General features: G+C 56.1%; 1 protein-coding gene across 2 annotated transcripts in view; it reads right to left on the minus strand.

Moving 5' to 3' along the window:
* Positions 1–663: 663 nt before the first annotated feature.
* PTK7 (protein tyrosine kinase 7 (inactive)) overlaps positions 664–13683 on the minus strand; it is a 35073-nt gene continuing 22053 nt past the window's right edge. Inside the window, exons 2-20 of one of the 2 annotated variants that reach the window (XM_005534034.3) lie at positions 12869–13162; positions 12219–12321; positions 11525–11715; positions 10782–10929; positions 9713–9843; positions 9197–9463; positions 8842–8975; positions 8322–8457; positions 8111–8230; positions 7816–7965; positions 7419–7569; positions 6926–7053; positions 6436–6639; positions 3247–3402; positions 2806–3038; positions 2177–2257; positions 1945–2096; positions 1692–1870; positions 664–1485 (exon numbers count right to left, since the gene is read on the minus strand). In XM_005534034.3, coding sequence (XP_005534091.1) covers positions 1325–1485; positions 1692–1870; positions 1945–2096; positions 2177–2257; positions 2806–3038; positions 3247–3402; positions 6436–6639; positions 6926–7053; positions 7419–7569; positions 7816–7965; positions 8111–8230; positions 8322–8457; positions 8842–8975; positions 9197–9463; positions 9713–9843; positions 10782–10929; positions 11525–11715; positions 12219–12321; positions 12869–13162 — 3119 coding nt within the window. In that variant the 3' untranslated portion in view covers positions 664–1324. Of the gene's footprint in view, positions 1486–1691; positions 1871–1944; positions 2097–2176; positions 2258–2805; positions 3039–3246; positions 3403–6426; positions 6640–6925; positions 7054–7418; positions 7570–7815; positions 7966–8110; positions 8231–8321; positions 8458–8841; positions 8976–9196; positions 9464–9712; positions 9844–10781; positions 10930–11524; positions 11716–12218; positions 12322–12868; positions 13163–13683 lie in introns of both variants that reach the window. The other variant, XM_014262506.2, reaches the window with a different exon arrangement.

Here is a 13683-nt window from a genome sequence, read left to right on the forward strand (position 1 = left end):
CCCGTGCCTCACTCTGGCTCCAAGGGACAAGCCCGTGCTGGTTTGGCTCACCTTCATGCTGAGGGGATTGGCGCTTCTCGTACACCATGTGCACACCTTTCCTCTCCCAAGAAGAGACTGCCAGGACTGTGCCATTGTTCTGGGCCTTGAGCACAGAGGAGAGGGCTGCAGACCACATCTGTGACAGCAGGATATTCCCCCCAGTGTCCCCACGGCCCTGCTAGCATCCTGCAAGAAGCAGCAGCTGAAGTCCCCTCTACAAAGCCACAACCCACCGTGGGCTGCAAAGCTGCCCCAGAGGTGGGTGCACAAACCCAGTCAGTACCTGAGGTGGGGGCAGCCAATTAACAGGTCCAGGAGTGTTTGTTTGCGTGGAGTCTGAGTGGAACATTTTCTTTTGAGACAAATCCCTCTTGGAGAGCAACCCACGACTGTCCACAGAGACAGTAAGTGCTAAGGTAAAATGCTCCCTCAGGGCACACAGCGCTGGGAACAGCATCTCAGATTCACCTCAGAAAGGGGCAAAGGGGTTAAACACAGCAGACAGATGTCTGAGAAACCTGCCCCAAACCCTTCCTAGGATCCATGTGGAGGAAAACCGCTATCTGACAACAGTATTTTACAAAGACAAAAAAAAACCAAAAAAAAAAAAAAAAAGCGCCTTCTTTATTGAGAGCAGCACATAAAAACCCAACAAAACCCAACCCTTCTTGGCTGCAGTACCCTCCACTCAAGCAAACAAACTAACCCACTCTAGGCTGCATTCCAGTAACAGAAATACTATGGTAGGGAGGAGTCAGCGCTCTGGAAGAGGGAGACAGGGGGCTCTGCCCAGAGTCATAAGTACAAAAAAAAGGCACAGGGTAACTGGGAAAGGTAGTGAGCTCCTTCATATGCCAGGCACTTTGTGCTCCTGTTGGCTGGCCTGTCCCCATGGGGAAGGGGAAGGCAGGCATGCCTAGCACAGACGGACGGAGAGAGGGCCGGGCCAGGCCGGCAGAGATGGATGTGGTGAGCAGGGATGCCCAAGCTCTCGCCGTGGGAGGGGAGCTGCGCTCCATCCACACCAGCAGCCTAAGGGCACCGGGCTGAGCAGGCAGGGGGCAGGAGGCAGCAAGGGCTGTCTTTTGGGACCCACTGGGGAGGGGGGGGGGCTGGGGTACACTGGCTTGTGCTTTGAGTCCAGCAGCTGCTGATTCTGAGCTGCTTGCTGGCGCATCGGGGTCGGGCTCAGCAAGGGGCTGTGGGAGTGCCAGGGGCTCTCCGGGCACGTACAGACCCCTGTCCACCCCGCCACATCCTTCACCAGCAAGGGCTGGGGGGCTCAGGCTTTGCTGTCAGCTGGGCTGTCCCCAAGGGTGGTGGCAAGCTCACTGAAGGAGGGCCGGTCCTTAGGGCTGGGGGCCCAGCAGCGCTGCATCAGCTTGGCCAGGCGGGAAGGGCAGCCCTCGGGGTGCGGGAGCTTCGTCTTTCCTGACTGCAGACCTGGCACGAAAGAAAAAGTTCAAAGGGCCATTGGGAAGGGGTGTGATCCTCTCTGGGGGATGCAAGGAGAGCAGCAGTTCTCCATGCAGGCTGGGACAGCCTCCCCAGCCAGACCAGCACTGTCACACAGCCTGTCTGGCCCCCCTTCACCACACGAAAAGCAAGTAGGCTACAATTCCAGGGACAGCACAAGGTACTCCACATACCTGCTAGGACCTCATCATCTGCCAGTGGAGTGTAGGGCATCTCCCCATGTGTGAAGACCTCCCACATGAGCACCCCAAAGGACCACACATCCGACTTAGTGGAGAACTCATCTTCCAGCACAGCCTCAGGTGGCATCCAGCGCAGCGGGATCCAGGCCTGGCGGAAATGGTAGTATTCGCTGTGGGCAGGACAGACAGGCAGTGAGACTGGTGCCATTTCATCCCCTCCCGCTCCCCTGTCAGGCTCCCTGACCTGTTGTACACGTCCTTGCTGAGACTCAGGGATGAGACCTTGACCTGCCGCTGGGCACTGACCAGGCAATTCCTGGCTGCCAAATCCCGGTGCACGAACCTGCCATTGGAGAGGTGCTCCATGCCCAGGGCCACCTGTGTGCAGAGAGACACCTGACCCCAGAGAGCTGTCAGCACTGGCTGCCCTCCTTAAGGTCCCCAGCCCTACAGCACTTCCAAAGCTGCAGTGTCACCTTATGTTTGGTAGTGAGCGGCTGTGGCTTCAGAGACTCATCTTTGCTCTTGGAGATTCTCAGAAACTGCTTCAGGTCCCCCTGGGAGACAGACAGCAATTCAGAGTCAGCATCTCTACATCCTGACAAGTCCCACTGGTCCCTGCAGTGCCTGGATGTGGCAGGCACACAGATCCTCATCTCCTGATCCACAGTTCCTGCCTGTCCTCCTGGTCCCTGCCTTGTAGGGCAAGCCAATATCTTTGGGCCTCAACTGGCTAAGAACAGGGCAAGAAGGCCTGAAATCTCCAGGTTTTTCATGCCCCAAATTTATTTCTCTCCTACAAACTCCAGACTGCTCACAGCCCTTAGCATTCACAGCCATTCTGCAGCATGGAGTCCCACAACTTAGCTTATATAACCGAGTCCAGGACATAAACAAGAAATCAGGAGGATGTAGAGGACAAAATCACTTCCAGGTCTTGCAGGAGACTCCCATTCCCCTTGAGACTCCTCCAGAGGCTGGGAACAGCAGTAAGCTCAGCTCTCCTTACACCCTGACTGCCCTGTGCTGCCAGCCTGTTGTCACACTTGCAGGCCCCACACCCACTGCTGTCATGTCCCTGCTTTACTGCTGGCAGGGCCCTTACCAGGTCCACGTACTCCAGGACCATGTAGTGTGGCTCTGCCTCGCGGCACAGCCCCAGTAGCCGCACCACGTTGGCGTGGTTCAGCTTCCCAAACATCTCTGCCTCCCGCCGGAAGTCCAGCTGCAGCTGCTCATCCCTCGTCTGCAGGCTCTTCACCAGCACCAGCGCTTCACCCTCACCATCTTCTGCGCCTTTGGCCTTGGCCAGGAACACTTCACCAAACTCCCCCCTGCCTGGAAGTGTAGAGAAGCACATGGGACAGCACGTCCTGCACTAGGACAGCAGGTGTGCTTGACAGCCCAGGGGCTGCAGGGCCCTCTGTACCCAGCACATCCTGGGTTGTAAGCAAAACATCCACATGTTTTCTGGCTGGGACATGCCGGGGTTTCAGCCACAAGTTTCCTGCTGGAGTGGGGACAAGGCCAGGGCGGCCCAGCATACCCAGGGTTGTGATTGTCTGCAGGTTGGAACGCGGAAAGTGCATCTTGTCGGTAGCGCTGTGGCGCTTGCTGGCCCCAGAGCTGCTGCCCAGGTTGGTCAAGGCCACTTCTTCCTGAATCTCTGCTGTCATCTGCCCGTTCTGCAGCAAAGCACCGCCTGCAAGGGAAGCACAAATAGCTTCAGCATCCTGCCAGGCCACACAGTGAAAGTTATTCTGGGGCTCAGCCCCTCCTGGGGCTCTGACGCTCCAAGCACTCCAGCCCCAGGCAGCAGAGTGGCCTGGCCTCAGTTTTTGCCCCACCTCTGGCAGCCTGGCAGCCACCCTTGAAATCAGATGCTGAGCAATGGCTTTGGTCCCAGAGCCAGCCAGCCCCATCTGGCCTTGTCCATCCCACGCCACTCAGTCATCCCCAAGCAGTGGCTACATCCAAGCTACCGCTGACAAAACTCCAGCAGCAGGAGATGGGATGGGTGAGGCAGAGATGGAGCAGATGGACACCGCTCACTCTCAAGTCTATCTGGCATCAGCTGCTGCAGTCTGATGTCCCTGCTCCTTACTCACTTCCCAGCAAGCCTTGGGAATGTCCTTGGAAATGCTGAACCTGTAAGACCAGACCAGCCTGGATTTTAACTGGGTTAAAGCAGTGCTAGGAAGCAGTTTCTTCACAATCAACCCCAGCAAGCTTTCTGCACAGGAACTTCACTGCCCTAGAACAAACACAAGCCAGAGAACAGGAGAAAACGTGATTGCCTTGAGAAAGTACAAAATCCTGCATTTTACAGGCAGCTTGTAGGGAAATGACTGCATAGATGGCAAACCTCGATTTTCCATGTATTTACTGCTTGGATCAGACCTGGTGACTAGGAAGTAGTACTTTCCATAAAATGAAGGCAGGAGTTGGAATTTAAAGCAGGAAACAACCCTGAGCTAGGGTCACTCACACACCTGCAACATCACTCTGTGCTACTCCATTTCAGCTGCTCCTGGAATAAGCACTAGGCAAAGAGCCACACAGTAGGAAATCACAAAATTCAGACAACCTAGCACAAGCTAGCTCCAACAGGAGTCCCACTGGCTGTAGTTTCATCTCAGGCATCATCACAGGCTGTTGTATCACAGTGTGTGCACATGCTGAGCAGGCCTGGCCACCATGACAGGGACCATGGCTTTGTCACAGGTAGGACTGGAGCTGTGAACACTGAGATACCTTGACTTAAGAGCCATGGCTACTGACAGCTGTTTGCTCTCACATGGTGGAGTAAGATTTGCAAAGATAAAACCAAAAAAACACCATTTATACTATAAATCAAAGCTGGATGCTCCTTACACTCTCCCTGTTTTTACACTCATTATCAGCAGGACTGTTTGACCCTGTGCTGTCTGCACTCATGACTGATTGTGTCTCAAGACCACAAGCTTGAAGCCAAGAGGATAACACAAGACGACCACTGCAACTGTGCCAAAAAAATCCTGAAGGCTGCAGAGTGAGTGTGCTGCCACTGAGAGACAGCACCAGCAGGCAGCAACAAGAGACACTTTGGAGAACAGACATTCCCATGTTTCATAGAGCCTGGACAAGGCACTTGGTAACAAAGGGACAGGAGGCTTCATTTATGTATGCAGCAGCCCAGAGGGGAACCAAGCAAAAGGAAGTTGCCTGCTTTGCCCACCTGCCTGCAACACCTGAGCATCTCCTGGAGAAACAGATACAGCCATGCTGCCCCAGAGACACTAGCACAGAAATCAGTCCCCACAGCCGTGAGCCTCCCCAAATGCTATGTCTGTATTCAACAACAACAAGAAGAAAGCAGCACAGTCAGACAGGGATACTGAGAGCAAGCTCTCCTTACAGATAATGTGGCGCACCAAGGACATGACCTCGTAGAGTAACTGGATGGTTAGAAGTGCACAGATCCATAGGAAATCCATAGCAAAGATCCACTGCAAGTCCATGGAGTGGTTAAATCTGTCTGGATCCTGAAGGCACTCAGGAAAAGCCAGCTGGTGGTCAGCCAGGGAGTACTTTAAGTACTGAGGCAGGTGCTGAAATACTCTGTGTCACGCAGCTAATGAAGGACCACAACAAAAAGAAGCAAAGAGACAGATCTTTCAAGACTGTGGTGAGTGGAATGACTTCACTAGAGCTGACAGCAAACACAAACCACTTCTCCTGAGAGGCTATGGAACTACCAAACTGGAGTGCAGACATCTGGGAAGCTGGGTCTGCTTTTAAGAATGAGGATGCACCTGACAGCTAACCTGGTTCCAAATAAAGGACATAAGAAGAGGCAAACTCTAGCAGAAGAGAAATATAATAAAGACAGACCAAGATAGAAATCTTGAGACCACCTCAGAAATGATTGAAAGAAATTCTTTCCCAGGAAGGGGATGCTGGCCAGAGCCTGCTGGGACAGGTGAGCCGCCTGTGACTTTTCCATGGAAAGATCTCACAGTGGTGACAGATGCAGAGCACAAAGCTGCTGAGATGCTTCTGTACCCCTGCTCCTAGGAGGTTCCCCACAGCCAGACTTCTCTTCTTAAGGTTTGGCTCTGTTCAAAGTGCCAATGCAAGGAGAAAATGAGGATGCAAACCCAGCAGTTGTATTTTGCTAGGCCCTCACAGCAGCTTCCACATGATCAGGACATGGCTGTGTGCTTGAGAATTGGGAGGGGGAACATCTGCATTTATGGGGAGTATGAATGGGGAGATACAGGGAATTAGGGACAGCAAACTCAACTGCACCCCACCACTTACAAGTCCTCACTGGAGATAACAGAGGGAGCTCAGTGAAACATCTTCACTTCAGCACCAGGAGCTGCTGAACTCCTGATCTGAAGAGGCCAGCAGAGGACTATTTTATTACACAGCAACAGGGATCCTGCCCTCCCCTGGTACATGTGATCCCATGCACAGGTGCTGGGATGCAGGAGTGATACCTAACTCAGCAGACAGAAATGGCCAAAATGTGAGGCTGGGATTCAGATTTCACACTAACTTGCCTCCTTCTCACCTGGCAGCAGGTCTCTGCTTTGAGTAGAGCAGCACCAAGCTGGCTCTCACCAGACAAAAACCAGAGCAAGAGTCCATGGGTTAGGAGGAGTCCTGTTCCCTGGGATCTCCCTGCCCCTCAAGCACAGGGACAGGGGGCCAGCAGTGAAGCCCCCACCCTCAGGCGTACCGGCCTCACCGTTCAGACACTCCATTTCAGGCTCCTCGCCCTCTGGGTGCTTCTTCAGCCTCTTGGCTTTTCTCCTCTTCTTACAGTAGAACATCAGCCCCAGCACAATAATAATGTAGGCAACAGCCGCCCCCACTGAGAGCCCAATGGTCTGGATCATCTTGTAGGGTGTGTGGCTGCCAGGTCCTTCATCCTCTTCTGCTGCTGGCTTGTCTGTGGGGCAGAGAGCATCCAACACATGGGGGTGTAGAGGGATTTCCCAAATCCTGCTCAGGAATGTGCTGGAGGGATGTGAAAAGCCCCCCAGCCCCGCACCCACTGCTGTGGCCACCTCCTCACCCAGCCACAGCGCACTGGGCACATCCCACAGCACACTCTGCTGCATTCCAGTGGGGATGCTGCTGTGACTACCTGGCAGGCACAACTAGGACCAGAAGCAGGGCCTAGAACTGACAGGGATTCTAGGAGGTCATGTCCCAACACTGGGCACCTTCCTTACCTACAACATAGAGGAAGGCCTCCCGGTGCTTGATGTTGCAGCTGTTGCCAGCGATGCAGGTGTACTTTCCAGAGTCTTCAGTGGTGACATCGTAAATCACCAAGGAGCCATTGGGCATGATCTGAATCCTGCCAAGCACACGCACAGAGCTCTTGGCAAACACCAGAGGGCAGAGACAGGCTTGGGGCACGTGTAGCTCCCCCTCCCCAGGATGCCTCAGCCTCACATCCCCCCATTGCCATCAGCTACCATCTCAGGCTGTGCAACACTTAGGAAGAGATGACTGCAGCTCAATCACAGCTTGGCAGGCTGTGGCAGAAAGGGAAACCCTGGGGGTAGGAGAGTCCAGGTCCTGGCACGTGGAGTAAATTACGTGCCCACCAAGCTGGGAACCTAGGATTGCACCACTGGCACCCTCATACTGAGCAGGGATGAGGGATACTTGGGAATGTCCTGCTGTGCTACATGTCAGTTTGGGATGGAGGCTGTGTACCTGGGCAGGAGCCTGCCGGGCTCCAAAATCTTGTCCTTCCCTTTCCACTGGATGTGCGGTACAGGGTCCCCTTCTGCCTGGCACTGGAACATGGCTGTGTGGCCCTGGTACACCGTTGTGGGCTCTGGCTCCAGCTTGAAGGTGACGTAAACTGAAGGCAGAGAGGCCGACACCAACGCTGTCAGCTCCTGGGAATGGTGCTAAGCTCCCACAAGGGAGCACGGCCAGCACGGTGGCACGTGCCTCTCAGGCTGCACGCAAAGCACTGACAAACCAGACACCCAGTGCCGTGGGACAGCTCGGGGTCAGGCCAGACACTGCTCTCTCTGCCACGCAGGCAAAGCCAGCGCAAGGCCAGCACAGCAGGAGATGCCCCTGCCTGCCACAGAGCCCTCACCTGCTACCACGAGCTGCACGGTGGCACGGATCTCGCCCTGCGGCCTGTTGGAGGCGATGCACGTGTAGTTTCCCGAGTCGCTCCTGCTCACCTTGTGGAAGGACAGGATGCCAGCATTGTGGCTGACATGGGACGGCAGGCTGCTCCCATCTGCAGGACACGAGAGGACGGATGCAGCAGCCGTGCAGGAAGCACTGGGCCACACTGCTGCTTCACCCACGCTGGAGGTGGGACAACATAAAGCTCCCCTGGGCTCAGGTCAGAAGCAGGCATATGACAACCAAATCCCCCTGACCTGTCTTAGTCCACTGGATGGTGGGTTTTTCCCGGCCCGTGGCCGAGCAGGACACCGTAACCTCCTTATCAAACTCCATGCACTGCAGGGGCTGAGGTGGTGGGGTGAACTTCAGCTTCTCTGCAACGGACAGAGGTGACGTTTAGGCTCCCTCCCCGCCACAGGAGACCCTGGAGCCAGAGGTATCACACGCGCACGGGGAGCGGCGTACCCAGCACGTGCACCCGCGCGTATCCCTCGATGCTGCCTGCCGGGGTGCTGCTCACACACTTGTAGATGGTGCCATCGTACACCTCCACGTTGTTGATGCGCAGCGTCCCGTTCTCCGAGATCTCAAACCGCGAGTCCTGCCCAGAGCGGGGGAAGGAGCGGGGCAGAAATGACGCTGTCACCAGCCCTAGGATTAGCCCTCGCTTGTGGCACTGCTGACACGCCACACCGTGCTTCAGATAAACACATCCCTGCTGAGACCCCCACGGAGAACTGAGACAAGCTGCGGGGACCTTTCTCTTGCCCCTGCCCCAAAAGCACAGGGCTGACTGCCAGCCAAGTGGCAAGAAACAGCCAAATGTGCACCCACACATCAGCAGGATGGAGCTAGTGGCAGGAATATGGCCAAAATGGGGGCAACAGGGAAGCTGGGCCTAGGAACAAGGTGAGAAACAGCAGCAGCAGAGCAGGTGCCCAGCAGAAGTGCCCATGAGGGGCAGGGGCTTGACTTGTCGCCTCACCTCAGAAATGGAGACGCCGTTGCGGTACCAGGTGATGGTGGGTTTCAGGGAGGCCTTGCTGAGGCAGTGCAGGTATCCTGGCTTGCTCTCCTCCAGCTGGCTGTCCTTGGGCATCTCCACCCATTTGGGTACCGCTGGGCACAAAGGCAAGGGGTTACAAAGAGCCACTCACTACCCCTCTGGCCAGCAGCAGTGCAGAACACACAGGCAGGGTGCAACCAGCCATGGGGCTCCGCAGCTCAGGCATGAGAGGTGCCTCTCTGTATCAGTGAGGTGACGAGCCACGCTGCCCAGCTCACCCTAACCCCCTATCCAGCCCCTCTTCTGCTCCCATCCTTTTCAGAAAGTTTCCTACTAGCCACAGTGATGCTCAGCTCCTGCTTCTTCTCTCCAGCCTTGTTGGCAGCATGGCACGTGTAGATCCCTGCATCCATCTCAGTGATACTGGTGAAAATGAGCTGCTCTGCCTCTTGGTACACCCTGCCAGCAGTGGGAACTCGTTCCTGGTTTCTCTCCCACCAGACCTGGGGTGTGGGTATGCCTTGCGGGGCAGTGCAGGACACGCGATGCCCCTGGTTCGCTGTCAACACCTTCGGGGAGAAGGGTGGCATGTCTTCGATCTCTGAGAGGAACAAGAGACCACAAGGCTCAAAGAGGGCAAGAACATGCAGCCAACCCACCAGCATCATCATTCACACAAGAGGCACCATTTAAAGGAGAGAGCACACACACTGTTTTTGCTCCCCTCATCCAGACAGCAAGGATGAGCCACTGCGTGTATTGACCCACTGCTGTACTGTCACACAGCTCCAGAGTGGCACTGGAACTCTGGGACCCACTGCCCACCCTGCCACCAGCCCCAGGACCTCACCTGCCAGCCGCAGAGTTGCCTTCAGCACAAGAGCTTTCCCCCTCTGCCCGTGGCCAACGCACTTATAGACACCGGTGCTGCGAGCCCTCACCTGGGTGATCAGCAGGGAGCCGTTGGCAAACACGGTGGTCCTGGGCACGCGGGGAGAGGAAGGGCTCAGTGGGCATCTCTGCAGGACATGGGCCAGAGCTACAGCACTGAGATGTCCTGCATGAGCCCGTGAAACCAAGAGGGTGCCAAGACAAAGCTTCCCACCACACATAAACAAGGAGATGGCTGGGACGCATTCTTCATGGAGGAAACGAGCTCACAGAAGTCTTTTTCTTGGTGAAGAGCTGGCTCCCACCAAAAAAGCACAACACCAGGCATGGGCCAGTTCTGAGAGCACACAGAGCCAGGAGAAGGGGCAGGGGACACAAGGTGGCGCCCGGGGGCTGCCAGGCCGAGGGCATCCGGCACCCAGATGGCACTGCTTGCCTTCCAGAGTCTGGGAGAGACACGTCCCAGCTCTGGATCCCTGTCTCTGCTCTGCAGACTGCCCCATGCTCAGGCTGTCTGGGGCTCAGAAACACTCCTGGCTCTGGGGAGGAATGTGGAAGTGCAAGAGAGCCATGGGCCCTGTGACTGCTGTGCAGATGCTGGGGGCTGGGAGGCATTCCCAAGTCTGGGACCACCACATGTTGGCATCTGGTACTGGGACACATCCCTGATTGTGAACTGCCCCAAGTGGGTGTCTGGAGCTGAGCTTCCCCGGCTCCATAGGATCACCACATCTGGGGCTCAGAGACATCCCTAACTGCGGGGCCATCATGCATGGGCATCTAGAACTGACAGCCCCATAGACTTGTGTGGGACAAGCTGTGGACAAACTGCTCCCCGAGTCCTGTTCAGGTAAATGCCAGGCATGAGGACCCTGCTAAACCCAAGCCAGTCAAGCTAGAAATCAATCCCCATGGCCACTCTGATGTTGCATGCTTGCCCTCATGTACAGACTAGAGTTTGACCTCTCTTCTGGAACACAGCGCCCCTCTCCTCCCAGCCCTGCCCACATCATTGGGGTCCCTATTACTTGGATCTGTTGGTGATGGGGTTGTCTTCAAAGAGCCATTCCTGCGTGGGAGGGGGCACAGCTGCAAATTGGCAGTCAAACATGGCCTCTTCATTCTTGGTCACGATGAGGTCCTGTGGGACGATCACTGCCTGAGGAAAGCTCTCGTCTGCAATGGCAGAGACCACAGGAGGGTGAGAGGGACAGAGGGGCCTGTGGTGTTCCCACACCAGTGCTCTGGGGAAAGCTCAAAGAAGAGCTGGGCACACCCCACAAGCCCCAAGGAGGCAAATGTGCCAGCACAGCTGGAGTTATGGACTCAGAGCCCAGGACTGCATGTAGGAGCTGCTCTGGGGAAAACCCCTTCTGCTTCCAGCAAGGCCCCGAGCACCCTGGTTCCTAGCAAACAGCTCAAAGCTGGCACTGGATGGCAAAATTCCCTTGTCCAGTTCCAAATACCCCTCTAATGTCAACAATTCCCGCCCTCCTTGGGCCTTGCCTCCAAAGGCCAACAAGGCATCTACCAACATGGCATGATATTGGCAAAACCAGGAGCACCTACAGCCTCCAGGGTGCTGCGTTACAAGAGAAGACAGCATAAATCTGCTCCAGAAAGACACAGGAGCAAACTAACACCCACAGACAGGGCTGGGCTCCAGCCTGGCCAGGATTTGTCGGGTCTGTCTCTGCCCAGGACAGTCACACAAGCCTGAGGGCTCCCCTGCAGCAGAGCAGGGCAGTGTAACAGCCGGGACACAACTCACCGATGACACCGAGTGTGAAGTTGTTGTGGCTGCAGACGAAGCCGACGGCACTGCGGGCACAGCAGTAGTAGAGCCCGTTGTCATCGGGGCTGGCGCTCTGCAGGGTCAGCGTCCGCTCCTTGTTGCTGACAGAGTAGGTGCTGCGGCCGTCCGGGAGGGGGCTGCCGTCCCGAAACCACTGCCACGTGGGGCTGCAAGGCAGGGGTGAGCAGGTGAGCAGGGGCACGGCACGGTGGGGGCTGCCCCGAGAGCAGGTGTGCGGAGGAGACAGCCCAGAGATGGCCCAGTTCCCTGGCTCTCTGTCCCACTGCTGGCCCGACACAGACACGAAGCCATGAGACATGCAGCCAAGTGGACGGGACACGACTGGGAAGCGACGGAGAGTGACTGCAGCACACCAAGCAGCTCAGCAAACTGGACTGTGACAGCCCATCCTTACTGTGCTCCTTGCTACGCGGCTCTGGGGAAGCCGTTTGCCTTCTCCCACGGTGCTCAGCCACAGGCTCAATCCTGCCTTTCGCCTTCCCTGACTCTACTGAATTCTTGCGGGAGAGAGGAGGGGAGGTGGGGGAGGAGGAGAAAGAAAGAAAGAGGTGGCGGGGGAGAGGGAGGGGGATAGAGAGAGAGAGAGAGACCACACAGCCAAGGTGCAGGGGCCCCTGGCAGGGTCCACTCCTCAGGAGGCAACCCTTACCGTGGGTGGCCATCGATTTGACACCGCAGCACCACTGTGGAGGAGGGCTGGATCTCAGCTACGCTGGCCGGCTGCTTCAGAACCACACTGCCTGTCTCAATCCCTGTGGGATCAAAGAATACCAACACAGCTGGCTCCCCAAACCTACAGAACCCAGGTGGTGGTTACTGGTGAGTCACCGATAACCAGAGGAGGCAGCAAGGGCACAAGCATGCTTGGAGATACGTATGCCCTCGAGCCAGCGTGGAGTAAAGAGACACCCACACTTGCAGAGATCCCACTTTGCCCTGTGCAGCTGTTCTCTGAGGGTTAACATGAGTTCTGAAAGGACCTGCAGTGCCCAGGACACACTCACTGCAGTAATGTCCCTGTTTCATATGCACAAACAGGAAAGGCAGCAGGAGAAAGCATCTCTGACAGCCTCAGGGACACCAGAAGACACAAGAGGTCTACAGGGCAGGATGGACATGGCAGCTGGAGAGGAATCCTACTTGAGCAGCCCAAGGTGTCCAATCCCTGTCTAACCCACACAAGAATTAGCAGACAGCCTGGAAGAACTGTTTCCAGCCTCAGGCCCTCCCAGCAGAGTGCTTTTCCCCGTGCACAGTGGGCAGCACCAGGCCACGGCGTGGTGTTCACCCCACACTCACACTTGATGTTGAAGGATGCGTTGGCTGTGCGTGCCTCCTCCCCGGTGAGCACGTTCCTGGCCAGGCACTGGAAGACCCCAGCATCTCGGTGCCGATCCACGGCAGCAAACTGGAGGTTGCTGCCTTCCTTGAAGCGCTGCTCCGTGTCCTGAACAGGAAGCCCGTTCTGCAGCCACTCGAACTCCACGTCCGCCGGCTCCTTCACCTCACAGCGGAGGATGGCGCTGCGCCCGTGCAGGGCATCCTGCGAGTATGGCTCCTTCGTGAAAAGGATGCTTGCCTGAGTCCCCACGGCTGCAAGACAGAAAAGGGAGGGCGTGTTTAGAGCAAGGGAATGAGAAGAATGGAACAGGTAAGCATGTGTCATTCTCAAGGGTCTCCAGACAGTCAGAGCCGTGTTAGGAGAAATGTAGCTCAAAGCACATGCGTCAAAACTAATTCAGAGTTTTAACAGATCTGTGCTCAGATGCCAGCACAGCTCCTTTCAGCCTGCCTGCAGCAACCACTGGAACAGGTGCCTGAGCCAAGGAGAGCCCTCTGCTCCCAGGGGACAGGGGCATTAAGAGGAAGCTCCCATGACCCACTACCGAGTGTCACACTTCCAGCCTGAACAGAGAGGCGTCTTGCCGTGTATGAGCCAGGAAGGCAGTCACCAAAACCCCGGAGAGCAAGCTTCCTGGGCAGTTCCAATGGTTCTTCGAATGCTTCTTGTCTTGTTTTTTGGGATGCATCCTAAATTCCAGCCTTGAATCAAGATTGTCCCTGATCAGAAATAAGCAGACTGTTTCTAGGTTTTCCTCAAAGTCCCTCTCCTC

This window comes from Pseudopodoces humilis, chromosome 3, assembly GCF_049639895.1.
Source record: "Pseudopodoces humilis isolate 2021_Gansu_Grassland_sample_001 chromosome 3, ASM4963989v1, whole genome shotgun sequence".
NCBI classification, from domain to species: Eukaryota; Metazoa; Chordata; class Aves; order Passeriformes; family Paridae; genus Pseudopodoces; species Pseudopodoces humilis.